Below are 23,346 nucleotides of genomic sequence, written 5' to 3'. Positions count from 1 at the left end.
TGTCCTCGGGTGAGGATTAAAAAAAAAGAAAATCGTGCCAACAAATGTGGATAGCATGCTAGCATTTATGTTGAAAGAAGGAAGGAAGGAAGGAAGGGAGGGAGGGAGGGAGGGAGGGAGGGAGGAAGAGGAAGAAAACCCACATTTGCTTATGATGCATGAAATATTTCTGGATGGCTTCACAAAACTCTGGCAACATTGTTAGCCATTGGCGAAGGGAAGTGAATAGTCCGGGGAGAGGGTGGTTTTTCATAATAAAACCTTAGGTACCTTTTACATTTTGAATACATGAATGTACTATTCAGAAATAAAAATAAAGAGATTTGAAAAATAAATAATGAGCTTTTATTATCTTCAACAACAGAGAAGTCAACCTGAAGTCTGGGAATGAAGCAGCCTCGCTGTGGAGGTGACAGCACCTGGAGGAGTGTCCTCAGAGCTCCCTTAGTCCGGCCACCCCGGCATTTCTAGGGCATCACAACCCCAGTGAGCAGTAGCAGCAGGACACCGGGAAGAGCTTTCCTGCTGGACGTCGGCCACTGTCCAGAGCTGGCACCTGGGAAGACACACCCCTCTCTGGTGGTCACACCGTCACTGGAAGGCAGGTGAGAAGTCACACCTGTGACAGCAGATCTCCTCCTTGCTGTGGCCTCTCAGGTCCTCTCCAATCCCACAGTCCTCTGCTCGTTGGCCACAGTGTTTGAGTTGAGACGGGAACACTGACCAAGCCGAGCTCCTGTCAGTCCGAGTCCGAGCTCTCGTTTGATTTGGAAGACTTATGCTTTCGTTTCTTCTTCTTTTTCTTCTCTTTCTTCTTTTTCTTATGCTTTTCTTTCTTCTTCCTTTTCTTGTGTCTCTCCTTACATTCTGAGGCACTGGAGCTGCTCCCGTCGTCGTCGGAGGTGGAATCCTCCAGTAACTGCTTTAACTGTTGTATCCTGAACAGATAAGATCGGGCACAGAGCCACACGCCATCACTTAGCTTTAAAACATTGTTTTAGATAGACGCTTAGTAGTGAGGGTAAAAAGAGTCACACACGATCACCTCAGTCAGCATAGCACTTATTTTTCCTTTTGCATGTGGCCCCCATGCCTGTCCACATCCACGCCTACTATGCAGGATTGTACCCAGTGTACAACCATTGTGTATCCTTTTCATTGTCCTAAATACTTCTGTATGTTTTATTTTATCTTTTTTTTAATATTGAGAGAACATTTATTAAAGCGGGGGACAGTGAAACAGGGAAGGGCCCAGGATAGCAGCACCGGGAGAGTCCGGGTGGGCTGCTTCGGCTCTAGGAGCCCGACAGGGAAGAAGTGAGCCCGGGTGGGGCTGCTCCAGCTCACTGCAGAGTCGGAGGAAAGGGGCCTTGGAGACAGGCTAGGGGTCAGCCCAGGACGAGCTGCTGCTGCCCACTGTTCCCCTGGCTGCAAGTCTCGTGAGGTCCCTTAGAGTTTAGGAGAAATAAAATTCACTCAGAAAGGAGATTCGAGTGGGCATACCCCAAGGAGGGGGTGTGCCTGCATGTTCTGTAGTCCCTACTATTATAACTTGTAATAGATCCACATTGAGTAATCTATCTCCTCAACAATTATAACCCAAGACCACTAATTTGAAAAAATAAAAACCTGTTGTTTCACTCTGTCTCTATTCATGTCTAAGAATAATTTTTAACAATAGCTCAGATCCCTAACACATTGGAGAAGATAAACTAAATCATATGAAAGAGAACCAATCATACAGTAGAACCAGACACCACGGCGTGGGCTGCCGACATCAACCAGGGCGGTGTGAGCTGGCCAGGCCACACCCACTGCTCTCGGTGAACCCGGGGGGAACAGGGGGACCTGCTCAGTCCCGCACACCGGCCTTTTCAGTGATCACTCACTCCTGTCCTCCAAGTATTGCACAACTGAGGCACCATATTTATTAAAGTGCTTCTCTAGTGATGGAGTGGTTTCCAACTTAACATAACTTAAAACTAAGGGGGCATTATTATCATCAGGACAACCTCACCTTATATCCTTTTCATGTCTTTTATTCTCTCGTATGATGTCATACATGGGATCTTCATGTGCCTGGAGGGTTAGAGAAGGTTAACACTGGGTTAGACTCCATGGACCATTAGTGAAGTAAATACCACCTCTCTCTGTTACTAAAACTGGTTTCCAGTTTGGTTTTTGTTTAACATGTTCTAATTCTTCCTAAGGGTCAACATCACTGCAAACTCACTGAGGCTGTGAGAGGATTTTCCAATTAGAAAATAATATAAGATTGAAAAGTATATACACAGGATATAATTTAAATATCCTTTATAAGGAAATAAACCCTGGCAGAATCATAAAATACTATTCAAAGTAGAAATATTAAGGTAATTCTCCTTGTTCCATATGGATAGGTGAGATAATATTTAATAAAATAAAATAAAACCTGGCCAGTGTGGCTCAGCTGGTTAGAGCATTGTCCTGTGCACCAAAGGGTCATGGGGTCCATTCCTAGTCAGAGCACATACTCAGGTTTAGGGTTTGAGGATAGGAGGCAACAGATCCATGTTTCTCCCCCCTCCCCCACTCTTTCTCTCTCTCAGAACCAAACATTAAAAAAGAGAGAGAATTGAATAAATTACAATATCTGCTTCAGAAAAAGCAGCATTATTCTCAATGTATATGCAAGTACCACTTTAATAAGAAGTTAGCTTTTTGTTAATGCATTAATCTGTCATACAAATGTAATTCAACGGAGATGTAGTTAACACGAGAACTTTGGCCGAAATTTCTGGGGCTGTACTTTATGAGAATCTCCAGGGCACCCATCACTGCCTGTTTCACTGATGGTCACTATCTCTAATAAATGGAAATTCACATGGTGGGGTTCTACTTACTACTCTGAACTGCTCTAACTTTTGGTTGCCTTTGATAAAAAAAGGGCATTCTTTGTCGCCTGTTCGGTGACCATACCGTTTACAGCGCCAACCTAAAAATAAAGAAAAAAGGAAATATTTTTGTAAGATAACAATTTCACTTAATGAAGATAATCAGTAGATCGCATTAAGGTTTTTCTTCATTAAACTCCAATTCTAAAAGCAAATACAATCAGTGAATGAACGATTAAGATCCTAGAAAATTGACAACAAGTGAGATTGTTAGAAATGCAGCTTGGCTGGTGTGGCTCAGTGGACCGAAAGTCCTCCCATGGACTGAGAGGTCCCAGTTCGATTCTGGGTCAGGACACATGCCCAGGTTACAGGCTCGATCCCCAGAAGGGAGCATGCAGGAGGCAGCTGATCGATCACATTGACGTTTCTCTCTCCCCCTTCCTCTCTGTCTAAAAAAAATCAATAAAAACATACTTTAAAAAGTAATAAATGCACCCTGGCTGGTTTGGCTCAGCGGTTGGAGCGTCGACCTGCGGTCCAGAGAGACTGGGGTACGGTTCCCGCTAAGGGCATGTACCTCGGTTGCAGTTTGTCCCCGGCCCTGGTTGGTCGTGCGGGTGGCAGCCACTCGATGTGTCCCTTTCATGTCGATGTTTCTCTCTCTCTCTCTCCCCCACTCCCACTCTATCTGAACAAAAAACGAAAAAATATCTCCTCGGGTGAGGATTAAAAAATAAATAAATAAATGCATACTAGTAGGCTTCCTCCATAAATACTGGCACACACTTGCATTTCAGAAGATTTATTGGTGATTTGTATACATATTAAAGTTTAAAAACTACTGTTCTAGATAACATTACAACCAATAAAATGAATGAAAGTATGTATAGTATACATGTTTTTTATCATGTCTGAGCTGAGGTCAAGTTCTGTGGGGCCTGGGAGGCAGGGGGCTCTATAGGAAAAAAAATACCTTGCCTTGGCAAATGTTACACAATCACATGACCATTTCAGCACTGAAGCACAACTGAGGTGCCCTGAAGCGTAAACTTCATTTACACTTGGTAAAACTGGCTCTGGTCCCGACCCAAACAATCTCATTTTCCAAGTCAGTGCAAATGACTATAAAATGATAAGTAAAATGCAACTAACCACCTCATCAAACAGAGTCATGATTTTCAAACTTGAAAAAAAAAGGCTGTAGCAGTAGCTCAGTTGGTTAGAGCTTTGTCCTGATACACCAAGGTTGTGGGTTTGATCCCCGGTCAGGACACATACAAGAATCAACCAACAAATAAGTGGAAGAAGCAGACCTCGGAGGTCTTGTGGGTTCGGTTCCAGACCTTCACAATGAAGTGGGTACTGATAAAGCAAGCCGTAATCTTTTTGCTGGTGGAGGGTCTTGCCTTCAATATGTAACACAACATTTGTGATGCATAATAAAGCAAGTGCCAATAAAACAAGGTATGTCCGTACACACAAAATTTACCATCACCACCATCCATCTCCACGACTCTTCCTAACTGGCACTCTGTAGTCTCATCAAACAATAATTCCCCGTTGCCCACCCCACCCCAGTGAATAGGCAGCAATCACTATTCTATTTTCTATCTCTATGACTGTGATTACCCGAAATACCTCACATAAGTGAAATCATACAGTATTTGTCTTTTTTGTGAATGACACTCAGCATACTATCCTCAGGGTTCATCCATGTGATAGCATATCAGAATTTTCTTCCTTTTTAAGGCTACATAATATTTCATGGCATGTCTATTCTATATTTTGTTTATCCATTCATCCATTGATGGACACAGGCTGCTTCTACGTTTTGGCTACTGTGAATAAGGTTGCTATGAACATGGCGTCCAAATAGCTCCATAAGACCCTACTTTCAATTGCTTTGGTATCTACCCAGAAGCAGAGTTGCTGGATCACATGGTCATTTTATTTTTAATTTTTTGAAGAACCACAATACTTTTTCCTTTAGCAGCTGCACCAGTTTACATTCCCGCCAACAGTGCACAAAGGTTCCAATTCTTCCACATCCTTGCCATCATTTATTTATTTTTATTTTTTAATCCACTGATTTTTAGAGAGAGAGAGAGAAACACTGATGTGAGAGAGACACATCAATTGGTTGCCTCCTGTAAAACCCCAGCCAGGTCTGGGGATCGAACTGCAACCCAGGTACAAGCCCTTGACCAGAATCGAACCTGAAACCTTTTTGGTCCTCAGGCCAACACTCTAACTGCTGAGCCAAACCGGCCAGGGCTATTTATTTTCTTATACTAGCCATCCTAATGGGTATGAGGAAGTATCTCATTGTGGATTTGATTTGCATTTCCCTAATAATTAGTAATGTTGAGCATGTTTCCACAGGCTTATTGGTCATTTGTATACATATCTTCTTTGGAAAAATGTCTATTCAAGTCCTATGCCAAATTTTAATTGGGTTGTTTCCTTGTTGAGTTAGGAGTTCCCTCTGCATTCTGGATATAGTTCTTTATCTGATATATGATTTGGAAATATTTTCTCCCGTTCTGTTGGTTGCCTTTTTATGCTATTGATAATATCTTTTATTCACAAAATTTTTAATTTTTCAGAAGTCATATTTGTCTATTTTTACTTTTGGTTCCTGTGCCTTTGGTGTTTTATCCAAGAAGTCATTGCCAAATCCAGGTTTGTATAGATTTGCTCTAGGTTTTCTTCTATGAGTTTTATAGTTTTAGGTCTTAAATACATTTAAGTCTTGGATCCATTTAGAGTTAGTTTTTGTATATATTAGATAAGGTCCAACTTCATTCTTTTGCATATGGATATCCAGTTTTCCCTGCACTGCTTGTCAGTAAGTCTGTCCTGTTCCCACTGTATGGTCTTGGCACTCTTGTGAAAAATCATTTGACCATACCAGTAGGGCGATGTTTCTGTGCTCTCCAGTCTGTCCCATTGGTCTATATGTCTGTTTTATACCAGCACCTCATTGTTTTGATTACTGTAAATTTGTAGTAAATTCTGAGTCCTCCAGCTTTGTTCTTTTTCCCAAGATTCTTTGGGCTATTTGGGGTCCCTTGAGATTCCATATGAATTTTAGGATGGGGTTTTCCATTTCTGCAAAAAATGACATTGGGATTTTCATAGTAATTATGAAATCTGGAGATCACTTTGGGTAGTACTGACATCTTAGCAATATTAAGTCTTCCAATCCATGAACATGTGTGTGTTGCCATTTATTTACGTTGTTTTTAATTAGTTTCAGCAATGCTTTGTAGTTTTCACTGTGTAAGTTTCTCATCTCCGTGATTAATTCCTAAGTATTTTTTATGTTCTTGTAAATGAAATCGTTTTTATAGGTTCCTTTTCAGATTGCTCACTGTCAGTGTATAGAAATGCAACTGACTGTTGTGCGTTGACTTTGTATCCTGCTACTGTACCAAATTCACTTATCAGTTCCAAAAAAAATTTTTTTTGTAGCATCATTAGGTTTTTCTACGTATAAAATCATATCAGGAACACTCATTTTTAACCTAGCATTCTATACCCTGGCAAATGAAAACATCTGTAAAGTAAAGATGTTTCCAGTAAATTAAGGTCTTGAAAGATGTATCTCCTACAAACCCGTGCGGAAGGAAGCTGCGGGAGGATCTGCCGCCGTCGCGAGAGACTACAACAACAAGGGGGACTCGGCACGCAGGAAACAGGACGAGGCTGAGGGAAGCTGCAGGACGACACCTCTGAGTCTGCTCGGGCTCCACAGTCATTTTCTCACAGTGCTGGAGGTGGGCGTCCACGGGCTGAGTGTCAGCTCTACTGCTTTCCTCCTGGCTGGCGGACAGCTGTGTCCTCACAGTGGAGACAGGGAGCATGCTCTCTGGTTTTGCTTTTTTTTTTTTATCCTCACCGAGGACATTTTTTCCATTTTTTGTTCAGATAGAGCGGGAGGGAGAGAGAGGAAGAGAGAGAGAGAAACATCGATGTGAAGGGACACATCGAGTGGCTGCCACCCGCACGACCAACCAGGGCCGGGGACAAACTGCAACCGAGGTACGTGCCCTTAGCGGGAACCGAACCAGGGTCTCTCTGTACCGCAGGCCGACGCTCCAACCACTGAGCCAAACCGGCCAGGTCAGTTTTGCTTCTTTTAAAAGAAACTAATCACATCAGGAGAGCCACCCTTATTACTTCAACTAATCTGAATTATTTCTCAAACACCCCGTCTCCAAGTACCATCCCACTGAGAGTCAGGGGGCACATAAACATTCAATGTGTAGCACACGGTGAAGGGAGAGCCCAGGACGATCCGCATGGTAGCAACCATTTTCAGAAAGATGAAGCTGACACAATACTCCAAGCATTTGAAGGTCTTAGGATTCAAGCTTGGGAACAATTTCAGGTAGAAACAGAAATCAGTAAATGGAAATAAAACAACAGTAATAACAGTAGCAAATGAACAAACACACACACCATAAACAAAACAAAAAAACAAGGTAACTATTAATTCTGAGGGAGCTGAGAGTATTAATCAGAACGCATGGAAGGAAAGTAATCAGTTTACTATATGACTCAGCTCTGAATATAATAATAAGAAAACAAATACCAAAGACTTATCAAACCAAAATTATAATAAAACGATTCTCGGGCAGATGAGATATAATATGATAAGGGCGCATGTGTAGTGAGAGCTAAATTCTCACCTCCTTTTGTACAATGTCAACAGATAATGCCTAAACCTAAAAATCAATACAATACAAGCATAATCTTTAGGGAGAAGATGATGAATGCCAAAATAACCAACAAAAGGGCTTCAGGTGGGAATGGAGGAAAAGAGGCTGGAGGGCAGTTATTTTAATTATATACATGAAGACTCTTTGTACAAACAAATGTTTTTAAAAGACTGCGGTACCCTGTCCTCAAATGCCACCTTGTGCTGCCCTGAGCGGGGAGATGGGGGGCGGGGCATGCAGAGTTCTACAGGACCCAGACCACCCCTGTGGCCTGCAGCTCCTCTCGGCTACATGGACAAAACCTCCCACCGCTGATGGAGGGTGACTGACCCAGGCGAGACCAAAGGGACCTGCCTCCAACGCATCCCGCCCTCCAGGGCATTTCCATCATGGGAGGTCCTTTCTGTTGCAGGAATATCACCAAGACTGTACTCCCCAGGCGGCCACTGTCCTGTGGAAAGGCCACTGCACTCGGAGGCAGAAGCCCTGGAGTCACACCTCTGCTCCACCTCGAACCCGGGACCACGTCCTGACACTGCAAGCTGGTTTCCGCATCTACGCAGCACAGATCGGGCCGCGCCCCCAGCCTCCCTGTGCCGGGACGAGCCCAGTGCGGGAGAGGAGCCCGCCCGCCTGTGACCCTGTGTGACCGGACGTGGTCAGGCGCCTGACGCACTTGCACTCACACTGCATCACTTTGACCTCCTTCCCCAGGGGCATCCAGAGTCCTTTCGTTGGCGCGTGGGCCAGGAACTCCCTGGCATGTTCGTTGCCTGGTACATCTGGTATACAGTCTTCCGGCTTAGTCTCATCTTCCTAGAAAGGGGAACAGCGTGTAAACACTGCGGCAGGAAAGCACTGTGTTCTCTCCACCTGCCTCAGAACTCGGCCGCCTGGCTCTCTGGGGGGGCCCAAGGCCTCATGAGTTCCCCTCTGCAGAACCGGAGGGATAAGTGAGCCCTGACGGAAACATGGAAATAAATGGACCAGCACAACTGGATCGCAACACGAAGTGGCTGTTTCTGGAGAAAAGTTACTAGTGAAGCAGCACAGAAATCTGTCCTTCACACAGGAATGATCTGAGCTTTAAATTACAATGTGTACTAGATTCTAAGATTATAAAAAAAGGGGGGGGGTTTACTCCTCAATTTCTTTGTGGAATGAGGCAAGGAATAAGAATTAAACAAGGCACCCCCAATACGCCAAAGTTGCAGGTTGGATCTCCGGTCAGAGCACATACAAGAATCAACCGATGAATGCATAAATAAGTAGAGCAACAAATCAATCTCTCTCTCTTTCAAATCAATAAATGAAAGTTAAAAAAAAAAATTAAACAAGGCTATCTGGAATTTTTTTTTTTTTTTTATCCTCACCCGAGGACATTTTTCCATTTTTTGTACAGAGTGGGAGGGAGAGAGAGGAACAGAGAGAGAGAGAGAAACATCGATGTGAAAGGGACACATCGAGTGGCTGCCACCCGCACGACCAACCAGGGCCGGGGACAAACTGCAACCGAGGTACATGCCCTTAGCGGAAACCGAACCCGGGTCTCTCCGGACCGCAGGCGGACGCTCTAACCGCTGAGCCAAACCGGCCAGGGTGGCTATCTGGAATTTAAAAAATGGTATGTTGCAATAAAATAGCTTATTATGCCTCGAAGGCCATGTTTTCTAGTTACACACATGCTATATCTCTGATATGCAGTTACTGAGTAACTACAGTTATAATTAGGGACCCTTCCCCCACAGTTTCCACAAATATTAAATTTACATAACCTTGTTCTAAAATTGAAAGTTTAAATCTTTCAATGGAAAAGACTGTCCCTGGCTAGTGTGGCTCAGTTGCTCGAGCATCATCCTGGGCACCAAAAGGTCGCTGGTTCAATTCCCAGTCAGGGCACATGCCCAGGTTGTAGGCTTGATCCCCGGGGGAGGGCGTGCAGGAGGCAGCCAATTGATGTTTCTCTCTCACAGAGATGTTTCCACCTCTCTCTCTAAAAAAAAAACTCAATAAAAACTTTTTTGGGGGGGGGTGGTACATGCCCCTAGCGGGAACCGAACCTGGGACTCTCTGGTCCGCAGGCCAACGCTCCAACTGCTGAGCCAAACTGGCCAGGGCAATAAAAACATATTTTAAAAAAATAAATGGAAAAGGATGCTTTGACCTTTAAGCACGCCTAAGTCTCACTCCCCCAGAGAAAGAGACACTGGCCGGGGGCTGGAGGGGCTCCTGCACCAGGGAACACAGGCTGGATGGTCTCCAGGTCTCCCCAGAGATCCCTGTTCTCTGAGCTGATGACATCCAAGGAACCAGCACCAGAGACGGAGTCAGCACCGGGCAGCAAAGAGCTTTCGGGGAGCGAGAGAAGGGAGAGAGGGCTGAGGAGCACGCGTGGGCCCGCCTCGGTTTCCCAGGGGACAGACACCGGCTGCTGACATTTCTGCAAAGGCACAGGCTGTGCCAAGGCCCGAAGTGTCTGACTGGCACCCGCGGGAAGAAGAGGGTGATCACCAAAGGAGGTTCGACACCTCATGCAGCCCGGCTGGTGTGGCCCAGTGGTTGAGCATCGACCCTGCACCAAGAGGTCTCTGGTTTGATTCCCGGTCAAGGCACATGCCCAGGTTGTGGCCCCGATCCCCAGTGGGAGGCATGCAGGAGGTGGCCCATCGATGTTCTCTCTCATTGATGTTTCTGTTTCTCTCTCCCTCTCCCTTTCTCTCTCTGAAATCAACAAAGAAAAACAAAAAACAAACCAAAAAATACCCTCATGCAGCTGTTTTCCACAAGTTACCGAGCACTGACTCAGAAGTGTCTAAGAGAACAATGGAAAGGGCAAACTTCACACTGACCTTGATGAGCCCAGGAGGAGGTTTTTCATAACTAGAAAAGGAAAGAAAACCAACAACCCATCATCAACAATGTCAACAACAACATAACATTTTAATGAGCAAAAAGCAATTGTCGGCTAAAATAGAAAGGACATTTTTTATAAAAACCTAAAAGTACGTTATATCTAAAATAGTTAATACAGCAAGCCCATCACTCAAGGGATCACATACAAATACTGCGTCCTGCTGAGATGTAGAACTTAAATCCAATGAAACTGTAACTCCCTTGGTGTCTTAGAACAAGAATTTTATTTTATTTTTGGAAGAAGGGAAAGCAAGAGACGACAGGGAAAATGTGAAGTAAGAAGACCCGTGAGTTAATTATGGTTCCAAACCGTGGTTATAGTCAGGTTGTTTTCCTAGCATGACTTCACTACTCAGTGTTGAAGAGCCGCAGAGGCTCAGGGTGGGGTAGGGCTGAGTGAGTGCTCTAAGCGGCTGGGGTCGGGGAAGCAGAGGGGATGGCCTGGAGGGGAAGGAGTGAAGGTGCTGGGTCCCAGAGGCTCCCCCTCCCTTTCCACAGGACACAAGCCACATCTCTGTTCCCAAGGCATCTGAACTTTCCGGAACTCTGCGGGAGTAGCGTGAACGACTTCTGGGTTCCAAATCTAGAGAATCTGTTCTGAACGCTTGTGTTCATTTTAAATTATTTAGTCACTATTGGCTATTAAACACACAGTGTGGGTGTTTGGCTTAATTGTGAATACGTAAAGGGCAAAAGGTACACACACACACATATATGAATGAAAGAATACAGGAAACCAAACATCTCAGGCCCATTCAGTGCAATTTCACTGAGGACACCTTCAATGCAATTTTACTGAGGACACCTGGGCACTGCGGCTGGGTTCAAGTTGTATCTTGACTCCAGAAACATGGAAATATGGGAGCAACTATGCGGTGAGAGCAGGGATAATTTTCCAGGTTTTCTATCATGAAATGTGTTAATTTTATCACTAGCAAAACATTAATAAATGTTAAAAGAGTGAATCAGATATTGATATGGGACAAGGTCCATGAAAGTTTTTTTTTTTTAAAAAGGAGAAAGTAGAGAGCAAAACAAAACAGTGTATTTTGTTTGCTTTTATTGGTGTATATGGGAAAGAAGACTACATGGTCGTTTACACACACTGTACATACATAGTAGACAGAGAGCCTATCTCTGGAAGGATCCTAAGAAACTGGTTACATGCTTGCCTCTAGGGAGGGGAACTAAGGATCATAAATGGGGGAGACCTTTACTTTTCATTCTATTCACATTTATATGCACATGAACTTCCTTGCAGAAGGAGCAAGTCAACAATGTTTGCGCCAAGCACGGTGCTAGGTACCAGAAGGGTGTACCAAAGATATAAACATAGGGAATATAGTCAGTAACGTTGTAGTAACTAGATATAAGGTCAGATGGGTGCTAGACTTATCGGGGATCACCTTGTAAGGCATACAAATGTTTACTCACTGTGCTGTACACCTGAAATTAACATCATATGTCAACTATAATTAAAAAATAAAAGAAAACGTCCAGCTGGTGTGGCTCAGTGGTTAAGCATCAACCCATGTACCAAGAGTCTCTGGTTCAATTCCTGGTCAGGGCACAAGCCCAGGTTGTGGGCCTGATCCCCAGTGGACGGCATGTGGGAGGCGGCCAATTGATGTTCTCTCTCATCCATGTTTCTATCTCTCCCTCCTCCCTTCCTTTCTCTCTAAAATCAATGAAGGAGAAAAAAAAAATTTTAAGAAAAGAAAACAGAGTGAGAGATGTCAGAAATGTAGGTGCATGGTGTGGGTCTAGATTTATATAAATACAATAAAAAAAAACACAATAAGAAATTCCTAGTTATATCCCCCCACCCCCCAAAATGCCACATAAAATAAAAGCTGCTCTCATGCCCGGCTGGCTGGCTGGCGAGCATCGCCCAAGGACTGAGAGGTCCCAGTTAGATTCCCGGTCAGGGCACATGCGGGGCTGCAGGCTCAATCACCAGTAGGGGGCGAGCGGGAGGCAGCCGACTGATGTTTCTTTTGCGCATCCATGTTCTCTCTCCCTTCCGCTCTCTAAAAAAACCAACAACCAAAAATGCTATTCTCAGAAGTGACAATGTAACTTTTTATAACTGTCCCAATAAAAGGAGATGTTGTTTTCTGGGAGTAAAAGACCCCCAATTCCCCCAAGAGTATTTTACAGTCCTAAATCAATGTGAATGGGAAGCAGGGCAGAGTGGAAACCCCATGGGTTTTGGAGATTAAAAACTCTTCGTTGAGCCCGGCTGTTGTTGCTCTGTGGTTGACTATGCACCTAGAGGTCACTGGTTCGATTCCTGGTCAGGGCACATGCCCAGGTTGTGGGCCTGACCCCCAGTGGGGGGCATGCAGGAGGCAGCCGGTAGATGTTCACTCTCATGGATGTTTCTCTCTCTCTCTCCCTCTCCCTTCCCCTCTCTCTAAAAAAAAAAACAAAAAAACCTTGGTTGAATTCTGACATTCTCACTGCTGTGCACTTCAGGCAAGTTATTTAACCCCTGAGGCTCAATCTCCTCGGGCGTAAATATTTCACAGCATTAAAAAGTTTTCCACAGCACACATGGGAAAGGCACTCCACAATGCTGGCTTCGGCCCCGTCTACTGAAGACAAGTTGATGTTCTCAGCAGCCTCATGAGGCAGCTCAAGACTGGACCACTAGGATCACAAAAATCAAACCCTGCATCCAAAGGAGGTGGGAGAAACAGCTCGTTGGGTGGTAAAGGACAAATGCCAGAGTGTTTCTAAGCAGACAGAGGAGGATCTGCCCCATGAGTGTTATACAGTGAACGACTGGGCCTGAACAGACTTAGCTTCCTAGCTGTGGTACAGTGCTTTTCCAAATCAAATGCTTACAATATTCTCTAACACAAAGTGGTGGCATGATTTACTCAGCAATCACACTGACTCAGCTTTGGAAATCTGCATAAATTGGGAAAATGTTTCACCTACAACCATTCATTAGAAACATGAATGGGACGCCTTATGCACAGAGACCAAAGGGAGTCTGGTAGTAGTTATAAACCCAACAATCCATCCTTTGAGCCACAGGAATTATACAAACAACAACATATGGCCAATCACATTAAAATCCAAATTCCTGAAAACTATGTAACTGTTGTTGCCAAGATGAAAAGAAGTGTGATGGAACCACACATTTGAAATCTATGATTAGCAATGGCATTGCCTGAAAAGTCCTTTTCACAAATTTAAAGGAAGGTAGTTGATGGTTTTTCCTAGGGCTAAACAATTCATTAATTTAACATTTAAAAAAAGGTAATTCTCAAAGGTTAAAGTAATATTTGACTAGTAAATAGAACAGATTTGGAAATGGGAGTATGGTAGCGTTCGGTTGGCTTCTGCCCTCTGACACTCAACAAGTCTACATGTATCTTTGCAGTTAATTCTTAATAATAAAAAAAGTTGGTGGAGGCTCATTATTTTGTACCATCTGTGAAGCCAAATGTTAATTCATTCAGACTGTAATCACTGGCTCTGTGTAGTAAGAAGACTAAATTTGTGGAAGAAGGGAGAAATATTATCTTCTTACAGGGCAAGAAATCTTTAATTTGGCAGACGCAGCACAGAGAGCCCCTCGAGGGCCAGGACTGTGGATGCCAGCAATGCAAGGCCCCTGTCCGCAGCCACTGCCCTACCCAGGTGACATTCAGCTCAAGGGCCACACTGAAGAGAGCAGGCCAGGCTCCAACAAGGAACCGCATTTTGTGTCAAAGCTCCCAAGGGGTTAATTAGGAGGCATTTTAACCTTTGAACACCTTTCCTTACATGATTATCTTAGCACCTGAAACAGAAACGATTTCTTAAATAGCTCAGTGAACACCAGCCTTTTAAAATTAAGTTTGCCTTCTAAAGCTAATTACAGAATGGTAGAAGGACAGAAAAGTGGAAGGTCATTAATCCAACATCCCACCTGAGGTTGTAATCTCCTCTACAACCTACCCTCCTCCCAGTGGTTACCTGGACTCTCCTGGAGCCCTCTGGAGCTGGGGGAAGCACAGTGCCTCCTAAATCAGGCCAAACTCACCTGCAAGAATTTATGTCTCTGGTCCTAATTCTTTCCGTTGAGCTGGAATCAGCCTCTTTGTAGCTTCCACCCTTAATCCTGGTAGAAGTCCTCAGGACTAGAGAGCAAGTCTTCACTCCCTGCTACCTGACAGCCACCTTCCCAATAGTTAGGGACAAGTCCCTCACCCCAGGGTTTATTCTCTTTCCGCACTAACCTTACAGGACTACGTTTTCTCTTCCCTTCGTAACAGAAGATGAAAAGATTGTATCCGGTTCACAGTGGGCCCTGGACCTGAACACCCTGAAAGGACAGGGACCAGAGCGCACTTCTCGTGCATTTAGTCCCCAAATCCAGAGTGAGCGCCGGACAGAGCCCTCAGCCGAACTCCCGGCGCGGCACGTGGGCAGCCGCAGCTCAGCGCGGGGCAGCGCCCCCCACGCCCCGTCCCCGCGAGCGCCCCGCACCCTGGGGGCGGGGCCTGCGCTCCTTCCTGGCCCAGGCGGCCCCGGGGCGCCGCGCACTGACCTCCCTCCCGCCGAGGGGCGGCTGCAAGGCGAGTGCGCGCCGCCCGGGATCGGTACCGGCCGCCGGGCCGCCTGCCCCCTCGCGGGTCGCCGAGGACCCCGCCTGACGCGCCCACGCGGCGCCCATTCCTCGCAGGAGCCCGGGCGGCGGGGACTCACAAGGACTCCAGGTGCTTGAGCTGCTGCAGCTGCTGCGCGTCGTGTCGCCGCCGCTTCTGCTCCCGGCGCCGCTGCAGCTCCTGCTCGGGCGGCTCCCGCGCCCGCCTCGCGCCCCCGGCCCCCGGGTCGCCGCGCCCCGGCCGGGACGACATCGCGGCCCGCGGGGCTCAGGCGGCGGCGAAGACGACACTTCTCCGCGCCGCGCCCGCCCGGTCCCGCAGCGCCCCCTCCCGCCGCCGCCCGCAGCCCGCCGGCTGAGCCCGGTGCCCCTGCCGAGGCCGCGATCCCCGCCTCCCCGCGGCGCGGCCTACTGTCCTGGCTCCGAGCGCCGCAGCCCGGCCGCTGGGTGCGGGAGATCGGAGCGCGCCCCCTGGCGACGGCCGAGGGCTGCGACAGCCGGCGGTTGGGTGACCTTTCCTGCTGCCCCGGGACCTCTAGAGCGTGCGATCCATCCCTGGTTAAAACAGTTTTTATTAAATGTAAACAAGCTTCGAGAGCAGAAAATGAAGAGCTAATACACACTGAGTGCCCTTATGTGCTGGTCATTGAGCTAAGCCCTTAATAAGAACTGAGTTAATCTCTAAAAACATAAATTCTCTTACTACCTTTATGTATTAAAGCTAATTTTGTAGATAGGAGGAGCCCAGAGAGTTAAGTGACATGCTCAAGGATGCAAAACTAGTAAATCGTGGAGCCAGAATGCAGAAGTGTTAGATGCTTAACTAGATTGTATTTTAAAAGTGTTACCTGATGTGTGAAGTTGTAATAATTATTTTAGCTTTAACATGATGGAATAAACCACAAAGAAAGTAAAAATAATAGCATAGGAGATATTTCCCTCCAATGTGGCATTCAATATAATTGATACTTTAAATATCTGGGGAGCTCTTTCGTATTTATTACAGGAAATCCAAATAAACACACAAAAGACTATGAACAGACATACAAGGATTTTTCACGAATGTGTCCCAGGATTTGGAAATCAGGTTTTCCTTTGAGAGAAAAGAATCGGTGTATGAACCAATCCAGTTGTTGATGCAAGTTCCCGGGGCCAATAAGTGGCCCATAAATACCTTGCAAGACATTCCCATCTAGTCAAGAAGAAGACAATCTCAAGAGGATGTTTGAGAAGCAAAGAAAATGCAACTTAGAAGGAAGAGGGTCTACAGAATCTAGAAAGGGAGAACCAAGGAAAAGTAGTCAGGCAGTGTTTGCTCAGTATTGTCCACTAAAAACACAAACTCTGAACATACATGAGTGTTCTGGGGTGGCTGCAGAAAAATATGCACCATTTGGAATAAGGTGCAAAATTGACCAAACTTGGTACCATCTTAAAGGAAACAGTATTCAGGACTAGTCAAGCCCCTGTGCTGTTTCCATTGCCACCCAGCTGGGAGAGTACCATGTCAGATCCTAATATGAGGAGAAGGGTGTTTAGTGAGATCTGAGTATTGGGGACAGTGGAAAGGTATGTCTCCTACTATAAATCAGCAACTTGACATTGTGATTTAAAATTTAATATCTTATGACTTTGGTTGTTGTGGCAAATTGTGTTATACAGGTTGGCTGCAATAATCCCTCCCATCTCACTTGTTTTTGGCAAATGACCTTGACACTCCTCCCATGGAGAGGTGAGGTGCAGGCCCCTTCCCTTGACTGTAGACCAACCCTTGTGATATGCTTGTAACCAGTAGATAGTGGGGAAGGGATGCCTTATCATTTTTGAGATTAGGTCAGAAAGGGTCATTTGGATTCTACTTGGTCTTTCGAAATATTCCCTCCTGAGGCCTTCAGAGATGTAAACTATTCAACTGCCCTGAGGCCACCGAGTTGTGAGGAGGCCCAAGCTAACTCACGGAGAAAGAGGTCACATGAAGAGCCCCTGAAAAACACGCAACAATAAAAAGGATCACTTAAAAAAAAAAAGAAAGAAAGAGGCCCTGATACTCAATAAAGAGAGGGATATCAGGGCACATCCCACTGCCTAAACACCTCCCACCCTGGTCAGATACTCCATGGTGCATACCAGAGATAAATTTAAGTTGCTCACTTCAACCAAGCTGGACTGGAACAGTTTCTCCCCTCCTGGGAAGACTTTATTGCTGGTCAAGATATGCCCCTAGAGGAAAAGATACAGAGAAAAGATACCAAACATTCTTCAACCACAGCTAGTAACCCTATAGCAAGCAAGCAAACTTTAGGATATATTCTTGAAGAAACCAATTGAGTTGTTCTTCTCACACTTGCTATTGTGAGTCTTGACTGATTCAAATATTTGCTTAACTCGACGATTTGATCTCTCAGCAAGAAGACCCAGGGATTGATAGTTCCATTTTAGCAAGTATTAGTCAAGACTTTTCTGAAAACAACAGACCAAAATCCAAATCAAACTGTTTTAAGAGAGAGAAAAAAGGAATTTATTGTCTCACATATGTGATATGTTATAGGGTAGTACTTCAGGAATGGCTGGATCTAGGTGCTGAAATTTTACAGTCAGCAATTTCTCTTTCTCTCAGCTTCATTTTCCTTTGTACACTTTCATCCTCATGTAGTTCTCCCATTGTCGGGGCAAAGGTGGCCAACAGCTTAGCAGCCCCAGCTGGAAGATAACCTTTCTCAGTTCCAATAGGAGTTCCATGTGTTACACTCATTGGCTTAGCAAGGGTCGTGTAGCTGTCATGGAAACAATCACTATGGTCAGGGAGAAGGAGTACTCTGGCCAAGCCTGTGTCACATGCCCACCCTAATTCCCAGGGGTGGGATCAGCTTTACCCAAGCCATGTAGACTAACTGTTGATAGGATGATGTATATTAATAGGTTTTGTATTTCGGTTAAATAAGCTCTAATAGGAACAATGAACGTTTCTTTAATGCTGCATGAAGTCTCTCATTAGATCCTGGGAATAAGATCTATGATAATCTTATAATTATCATGTTTTATCTTTATCTTACAGAGGATACTGCTAATAACTTGCCTAAGGGCACTTAGGTAGTCCACACATTAATATGTGTTATTCCTTTAATAAATTGTTGAATTCAATTTGCTCATTTTACTTAGTATTTTTGCATTTGTATTTATACATTAGATTGGTGCCCAGTTTCTCTCTTTCAGTATCTTTGCCACATTTTGGTATCAGGATTCTTTGCTTCTGTGGGCCCTAAAAAAAGAAGATACTTACTGAGTAGGGCTCCTACTAGCTAACTGAGCTCAAATTTAAAAACCAGGGCCTAACAGCTGTTTCTACTCGGGAGCTTCTCAGCAAACTGAATTTCAGGGAGAAGCCTGAGTGGAACTGCTTGCCTGCACTGTGTTCCTGCCACCTGAGCCAGGTCTGGGGCAGAGCAAAGGGGAGCAGGGCAGAGTGGAGAGGACTGGAGCAGAGTGTCTAGCTGCAGAGGGGCCTCGCCAAGGGCTGCTGGCCCCACGGAGGGTGTCTCTCAGCCCTGCTGTTTCATAATTGAACTATATAACACTATTAAGCTGTTCCCACAGCCACACTGTATCACAATTGAACTGTTTGCACTGAATGAAGTCTCCTTTTTCACTGCACTTCACATAGGGAATTCCTATTGGCGTTGAATTGGCGCTAACAATCACTGGTTGGCATTTCCAAAATGAATTGAGAACCCTTTAGTGATTTGCTTTCATTAGTGCTGTTTTAATAAGTAAAGACAACCGATCTTAAGCTAAATGCATTTAACTACTCCCATGAATTTCTTGCCCCATCTGAGTCCCTATTGTGAAGTCCTACCTGGCTTAGTCACGTGTTTGAGACTGTGCTCTCGGGGAACACTCATAGTTAGCAACTTAAAAACTTTGGTTTGTGCTAACTGTGGAGTCTGGCAACACATGCCTCTCCCTTCTCTAGCCCTGAAGAAGGGTTTGTCTTCTTCAATGGAGACTCCATCCTGGTAACTATTTTTGTTTTGTTTTGTTTTGTTTTAATCTAAGTTTCTCTCCCTCTCCAAAGCAGCAAGGGGTAATTGGATCCCCCGCCACGTAGGAGCCTCTCGTGATTCTAAATCCGGAGTCTCCAGGGACAGGAGATCAGCGGGTCTGCTTGGGCAGTAAACGCTTTTCTCTCCCAACTTTGGGCCAAAGCCCAGTCCCGAAGAGTGCACAGTTTCTCCCTCGGGGACGGGTCCCCTCGGTTGCTGCTAGCCCTCTTCCCAGGGTGGGCCCGAGGGCTCGGAGGGCCGCCCGGTGGCGGCGCAGGGCGCAGCGGACCCGCCCCGCGCGCGGCCCCAGCTCCTCCCCTCGCTCGGATGTGGCCGGGGGCGGGGGACGAGGACGAGGGGGTGGTGGCTACGGCCTGGGGAGGGGTGGTGGCTGCGGCCTGGGGAGGGCCGGCGTCTATTCCACGTTTGCAAACGCGGCTGTTCCTAGGCCCGACCGGTGCGCTGCCCGAGCTCCACGCGCCCTCGCCGGCTCCTCTCTTCGTCGCCCTCGATGGCGTTCAGGGCCAGAGGCTGGCGGCCCCCGCCGCCGCCGCTGCTCCTGCTGCTGCTCTGGGTGACCGGGCAGGCGGCGCCCGTGGCCGGCCTGGGCCTGGGCTCCGACAGCGAGCTGCAGATGGAGCGGCGCTTCGTGCCTGACGAGTGCCCGCGCACCGTGCGCAGCGGCGACTTCGTGCGCTACCACTACGTGGGGACATTCCCCGACGGCCAGAAGTTCGACTCCAGGTACCGCGCCCGAGCTCTCCCGCTTCCCTCTCTCCGGACAGGCCTTTCCCTCCCGACGGACCTCCCCCGGCCCCGCCCCGCCGAGCCGCGCTCCTCCCTCTCCCGCCTCCAACCCCGGAGCTCCCGGACCCTAAACCCTCCGCCCGGGGCGAGCCTCCCGGCTTCGTGCTGCCCCGTCCTGTCACCCAGGACTGGACCTCGGAGAAGACTGCGCAGCGGAGCTGGAGCAATCCACGCCCCCTCCCGCCCCGTGCTCACGGGAAATCCTTGTGAAACCGTCACCCGCGGGTCGACCCCGGGATCGACGTGGCTGTGCGCCTGCCGCCCCCTTCACGGTCCCTTCCCGCAGGCCCCTTACCAGGCAGACGGTGCTGCTGGTGCTCAAGCTGATGATAGCGGCCGCTAACGTTTATGGAAAGATTACAGCGTGCCAGGGTAGTTCTAAGTGCTTTCCGTAGAGTGAACCCATTGAATCTTACAACAGTTCTCAGGTTGGTGCTGTTATTACCCTCCTTGGGCAAGCGAAGTCACTTGAGACCATTAAGGCTAAGAAATTGTTTAAGTGGAGTCAGATTGAAACCTGGACAACCCAAGCCCAGAGTCCATGCAGGTTAACTACCATGGCCCTCCGTTCGGCCTTACAAAAACCTCCCTTGAGCGGGCGGTAGGAGGTGGTCCAGATTCCCTCCACCTAGCCCTGGGGCCGGCACCCTGCCCACCACTCCTTCCCTTCACTCTCCCCACTTCACTCCAGTTTAGCTGTAGTGTTAACAGGCCTCTTTGGCTCCAGCGCCAAGCCCTCCCCCCCAAGGCTTTGTTACCAACCCAGGTCTGTTCTGGCACATGTAGGTGAATCACCAGACTAGCAAAGAGAACTGTTGAGCATCCGCTCTGGGCCCTAGGCTGGGCTGTGGGCTGGGCGAGGCTCCTTACTGAAGTTATTTTTTTAAAAAGACTCTCACCTCCTCTTTCCTTTTTTGAAATTACAGACAATGAGGGAATCTACAAAAGCTGTTTAGCAGACTGTGAGACACCTAGCACATGTCTCATTCTTACTGTTAGAAGTGCTCATTCTTACTATTGTTTCAATAGCTTCTTTTTCTTTGAGATATAATTCACATCATACAGTTTACCCATTTATAATGAACAATCCAGTGGTTTTTAGTACATTCACAGAGTTGTGCAACCATCACAACCATTTAATTGTAGAACGTTTTCATCACTCCAGAAGGGAAAAGCTAGACCCATAGCAGTCACTCCCTCCCCCACCAGCCCGAGGTGAAAACCGCTAATTTACTCCTCGTCTCTTAAAGGAATCTTACAATTTGTGGTGCTTTGTTTCTGGCTTCTTTCACTTAATGGTTTCAAGGTTTATCCATGCTGTGGCATATATCAGCACTTCATTCATTTTTATGGCTCTATACTATTTCATTGCATATCCATTTTGTTTATCCATTTATCAGTAGATGGGTATTTTGGCTATTATGATAATGATGTGTGAACATTCATGTGCAAGGTTTTGTGTGGATATATGTTTTCACTTCTTTTGGATATATGCCTAGGAGTGCGGTTGCTGGGTCTTATGGTAACTATATTTAACTTTTGGGGGAACTGCCAAACTGTTTTCCAGCGTGGCTGCACCATTTTACATTCCCACCAGCAATGCAAGGGGGTTCTCGTTGCTCCACATTCTCCGGGCCCTTGTAATTGTCTTTATAATTATAGCCGTCCGAGGTGGGTGTGAAATGGTGTCTCGTTGTGGTTTGAAGTTATATTTCCCTAATGGCTAAAGATGCTGAGCATCTTCTCACGTGTTTATTGACCATCTGTGTGTCTTCTTTCATTTGCTTCTTTAGTTAGAAACAGGGAAGAACTTGCTGCTTGTGCTGATGGTATTTGATAGTTCCCACTAGAACAAGTTGTCTGATCCTTTCTACCCTGTAGGCATGGCGGCCACTTTGGGATGGTGGGGACAGTGTGGGACAGTGGAAAGAGCACAGCGGAGCTGCCATCCATTCAGCAAACTTGTATGCTGTGTCTGCCCCTGAAGGGACTGTCCCCTCCCTGCCCCTCCCACTAACAGTTCAGCAATTACATAGTGTGACAACTGCAGAAGGAACTGCACACACTTCTGTTTCTCACATAGAGTTCATGTATAGTTTTTACCACGTGCCTTTACGTACATTAATTCATTTAACCTACATGACAGGGAGGTAGGTGTCTCATTATGAATGAAGAAACTGAGGCCCAGAAGTTCAAGTAATTTCCCCAAGGCAGCCAGCTATTAAGTGATAGAGTGGGGCTTTGAACAAAGGCGTTTTAGGTCCAGAGTCTCTGGTCTACCTTATATATGATGGAATAAAAGCAAGGAGATGGGGAAGCACACAGAAGGCTTAACTGTACGTTGGGTTGGGGTGGTGGTGGCAAGGATGGAGTCCTGGGATGGCAGGGTAAGACCTGAGGAGGGTTACAATTTACAGGGAGATGCTGAGGGGTCAGGGTGTGGGGAGAAGAGGGCGTGGCCGGTAGAGGGAAGAGCATAGCTGAGGCCTGGAGGAGGGAGCATTGTGTTGGGGGCCATCGAAGCTGTTCGTGGTGGCCTGGGCTTGGAGTGGGAGTCTGGGAGTGACGGCCGGGAGAGGCGAGAGGAGGCCAGAAGGAAGGCTGGCCAGCTTTAGAGGGACGCTGCCTACCTGAGTATGGCGTTTGGGCTTCGTCGAAGGACAGTGGGAACCCACTGAAGGGTTTTAATCAGGGGAGTGAGGGGTCAGGTGTGATTTTTTCAAAGGTCCCATGGCTGCAGTGTGGACAGTGGAGTGGAAGGGGCAGGGCACACAGTAGGTGGCCTACTAATGAGAGTTTTGTCTAGGACCCGAATTCCTTTGGGAATTTCTGAATATCAGGGCATGACTTTGCTAGTCCTGCTCAAAGCTCTTGAGGGAAGAGAACTCTCAGGTGATTTGGGCTTTGGCTGCTGATGCGGAGATTTCGCCCAGAAGAAAACGATGACTGTCTCCCTGTCCGGAGTCATAAACCACAAAGGGCCTTTCTTTCCACAGGGTTTTCTTCTTGCATCTCTGCCTGGTGCTTGGGAGCAGTTGGTGTCATTTGAGCTTATGGGCATTTGCAGTTGCCAGGAGGCCCAGCCCTTCAGCCCTTGGCCACTGGCTTGGACCTGGTTTGGTTTTATTCGGAGCTGCCGTGGGCTTGTTAATATGCTCCTGTGGCTGCTGCTGCATGACCCAAGGACACGACACAAGCCTCCGCCTGCAGGTGTCCGTGGGGCTCCTGCTCTCACGCTCCAGGTCTTGGGAGCACCTCGTCGGCCAGCCCTGATTCAGCTTTAAGGATTTTTGTAGCATTTCTAGCACACCCCCCTAGAGGGGGACGATCTCTTTTTTTTGCTCTGATTTCCTTCTGGGATTGAAGTTTAACAGTTTCTGTTA

General features: G+C 46.8%; 3 protein-coding genes across 13 annotated transcripts in view; 1 reads left to right on the top strand and 2 right to left on the bottom strand.

Annotated features, from left to right (window-relative positions):
* Positions 1-384: 384 nt before the first annotated feature.
* Positions 385-15,369, bottom strand: LOC118620261 (retinitis pigmentosa 9 protein). Its single transcript, XM_036247367.1, has 6 exons — positions 15,218-15,369; positions 10,450-10,480; positions 8,287-8,416; positions 2,883-2,974; positions 2,018-2,079; positions 385-938 (listed from the first exon to the last, which is right to left on the bottom strand). The coding sequence occupies exons 1-6, from the start codon at positions 15,367-15,369 to the stop codon at positions 740-742; spliced, it is 666 nt and encodes a 221-aa protein (XP_036103260.1). The 3' UTR covers positions 385-739.
* Positions 843-23,346, bottom strand: part of RP9 (RP9 pre-mRNA splicing factor) — a 167,758-nt gene continuing 145,254 nt past the window's right edge. For 3 of the 11 annotated variants that reach the window (XR_004957386.1, XR_004957390.1, XM_036247366.1), the window contains exon 7: positions 2,882-2,974. The gene's annotated coding sequence lies outside the window, so the exon portion shown is untranslated. Of the gene's footprint in view, positions 939-2,017; positions 2,080-2,881; positions 2,975-8,323; positions 8,417-10,449; positions 10,481-23,346 lie in introns of those variants that run through there. The other 8 variants (XR_004957388.1, XM_036247363.1, XR_004957391.1 and 5 more) reach the window with 8 other exon arrangements.
* The window catches only part of FKBP9 (FKBP prolyl isomerase 9), a 36,024-nt gene continuing 32,215 nt past the window's right edge, over positions 19,538-23,346 (top strand). Inside the window, exon 1 of the mRNA XM_036247357.1 lies at positions 19,538-19,900. Coding sequence (XP_036103250.1) covers positions 19,668-19,900 — 233 coding nt within the window. The 5' untranslated portion in view covers positions 19,538-19,667. The remainder of the gene's footprint in view (positions 19,901-23,346) is intronic.

This window comes from Molossus molossus, unplaced genomic scaffold (genome assembly GCF_014108415.1).
Source record: "Molossus molossus isolate mMolMol1 unplaced genomic scaffold, mMolMol1.p scaffold_m16_p_7, whole genome shotgun sequence".
NCBI classification, from domain to species: Eukaryota; Metazoa; Chordata; class Mammalia; order Chiroptera; family Molossidae; genus Molossus; species Molossus molossus.
This window is presented reverse-complemented; position numbering and strand designations above follow the sequence as displayed.

What these genes read in the sequence shown, in the direction of transcription:
- LOC118620261 (XM_036247367.1), bottom strand. Translation starts at nt 15,369, where the DNA reads ATGTCGTCCCGGCCGGGGCGCGGCGACCCGGGGGCCGGGGGCGCGAGG. An exon ending in CTCAAGCACCTGGAGTCCTT is followed by an intron (nt 10,481 to 15,217) that starts GTGAGTCCCCGC and finishes TTCCTTTTCTAG; the next exon opens with TTATGAAAAACCTCCTCCTG. An exon ending in AGACATGAAAAGGATATAAG is followed by an intron (nt 939 to 2,017) that starts GTGAGGTTGTCC and finishes TTATCTGTTCAG; the next exon opens with GATACAACAGTTAAAGCAGT.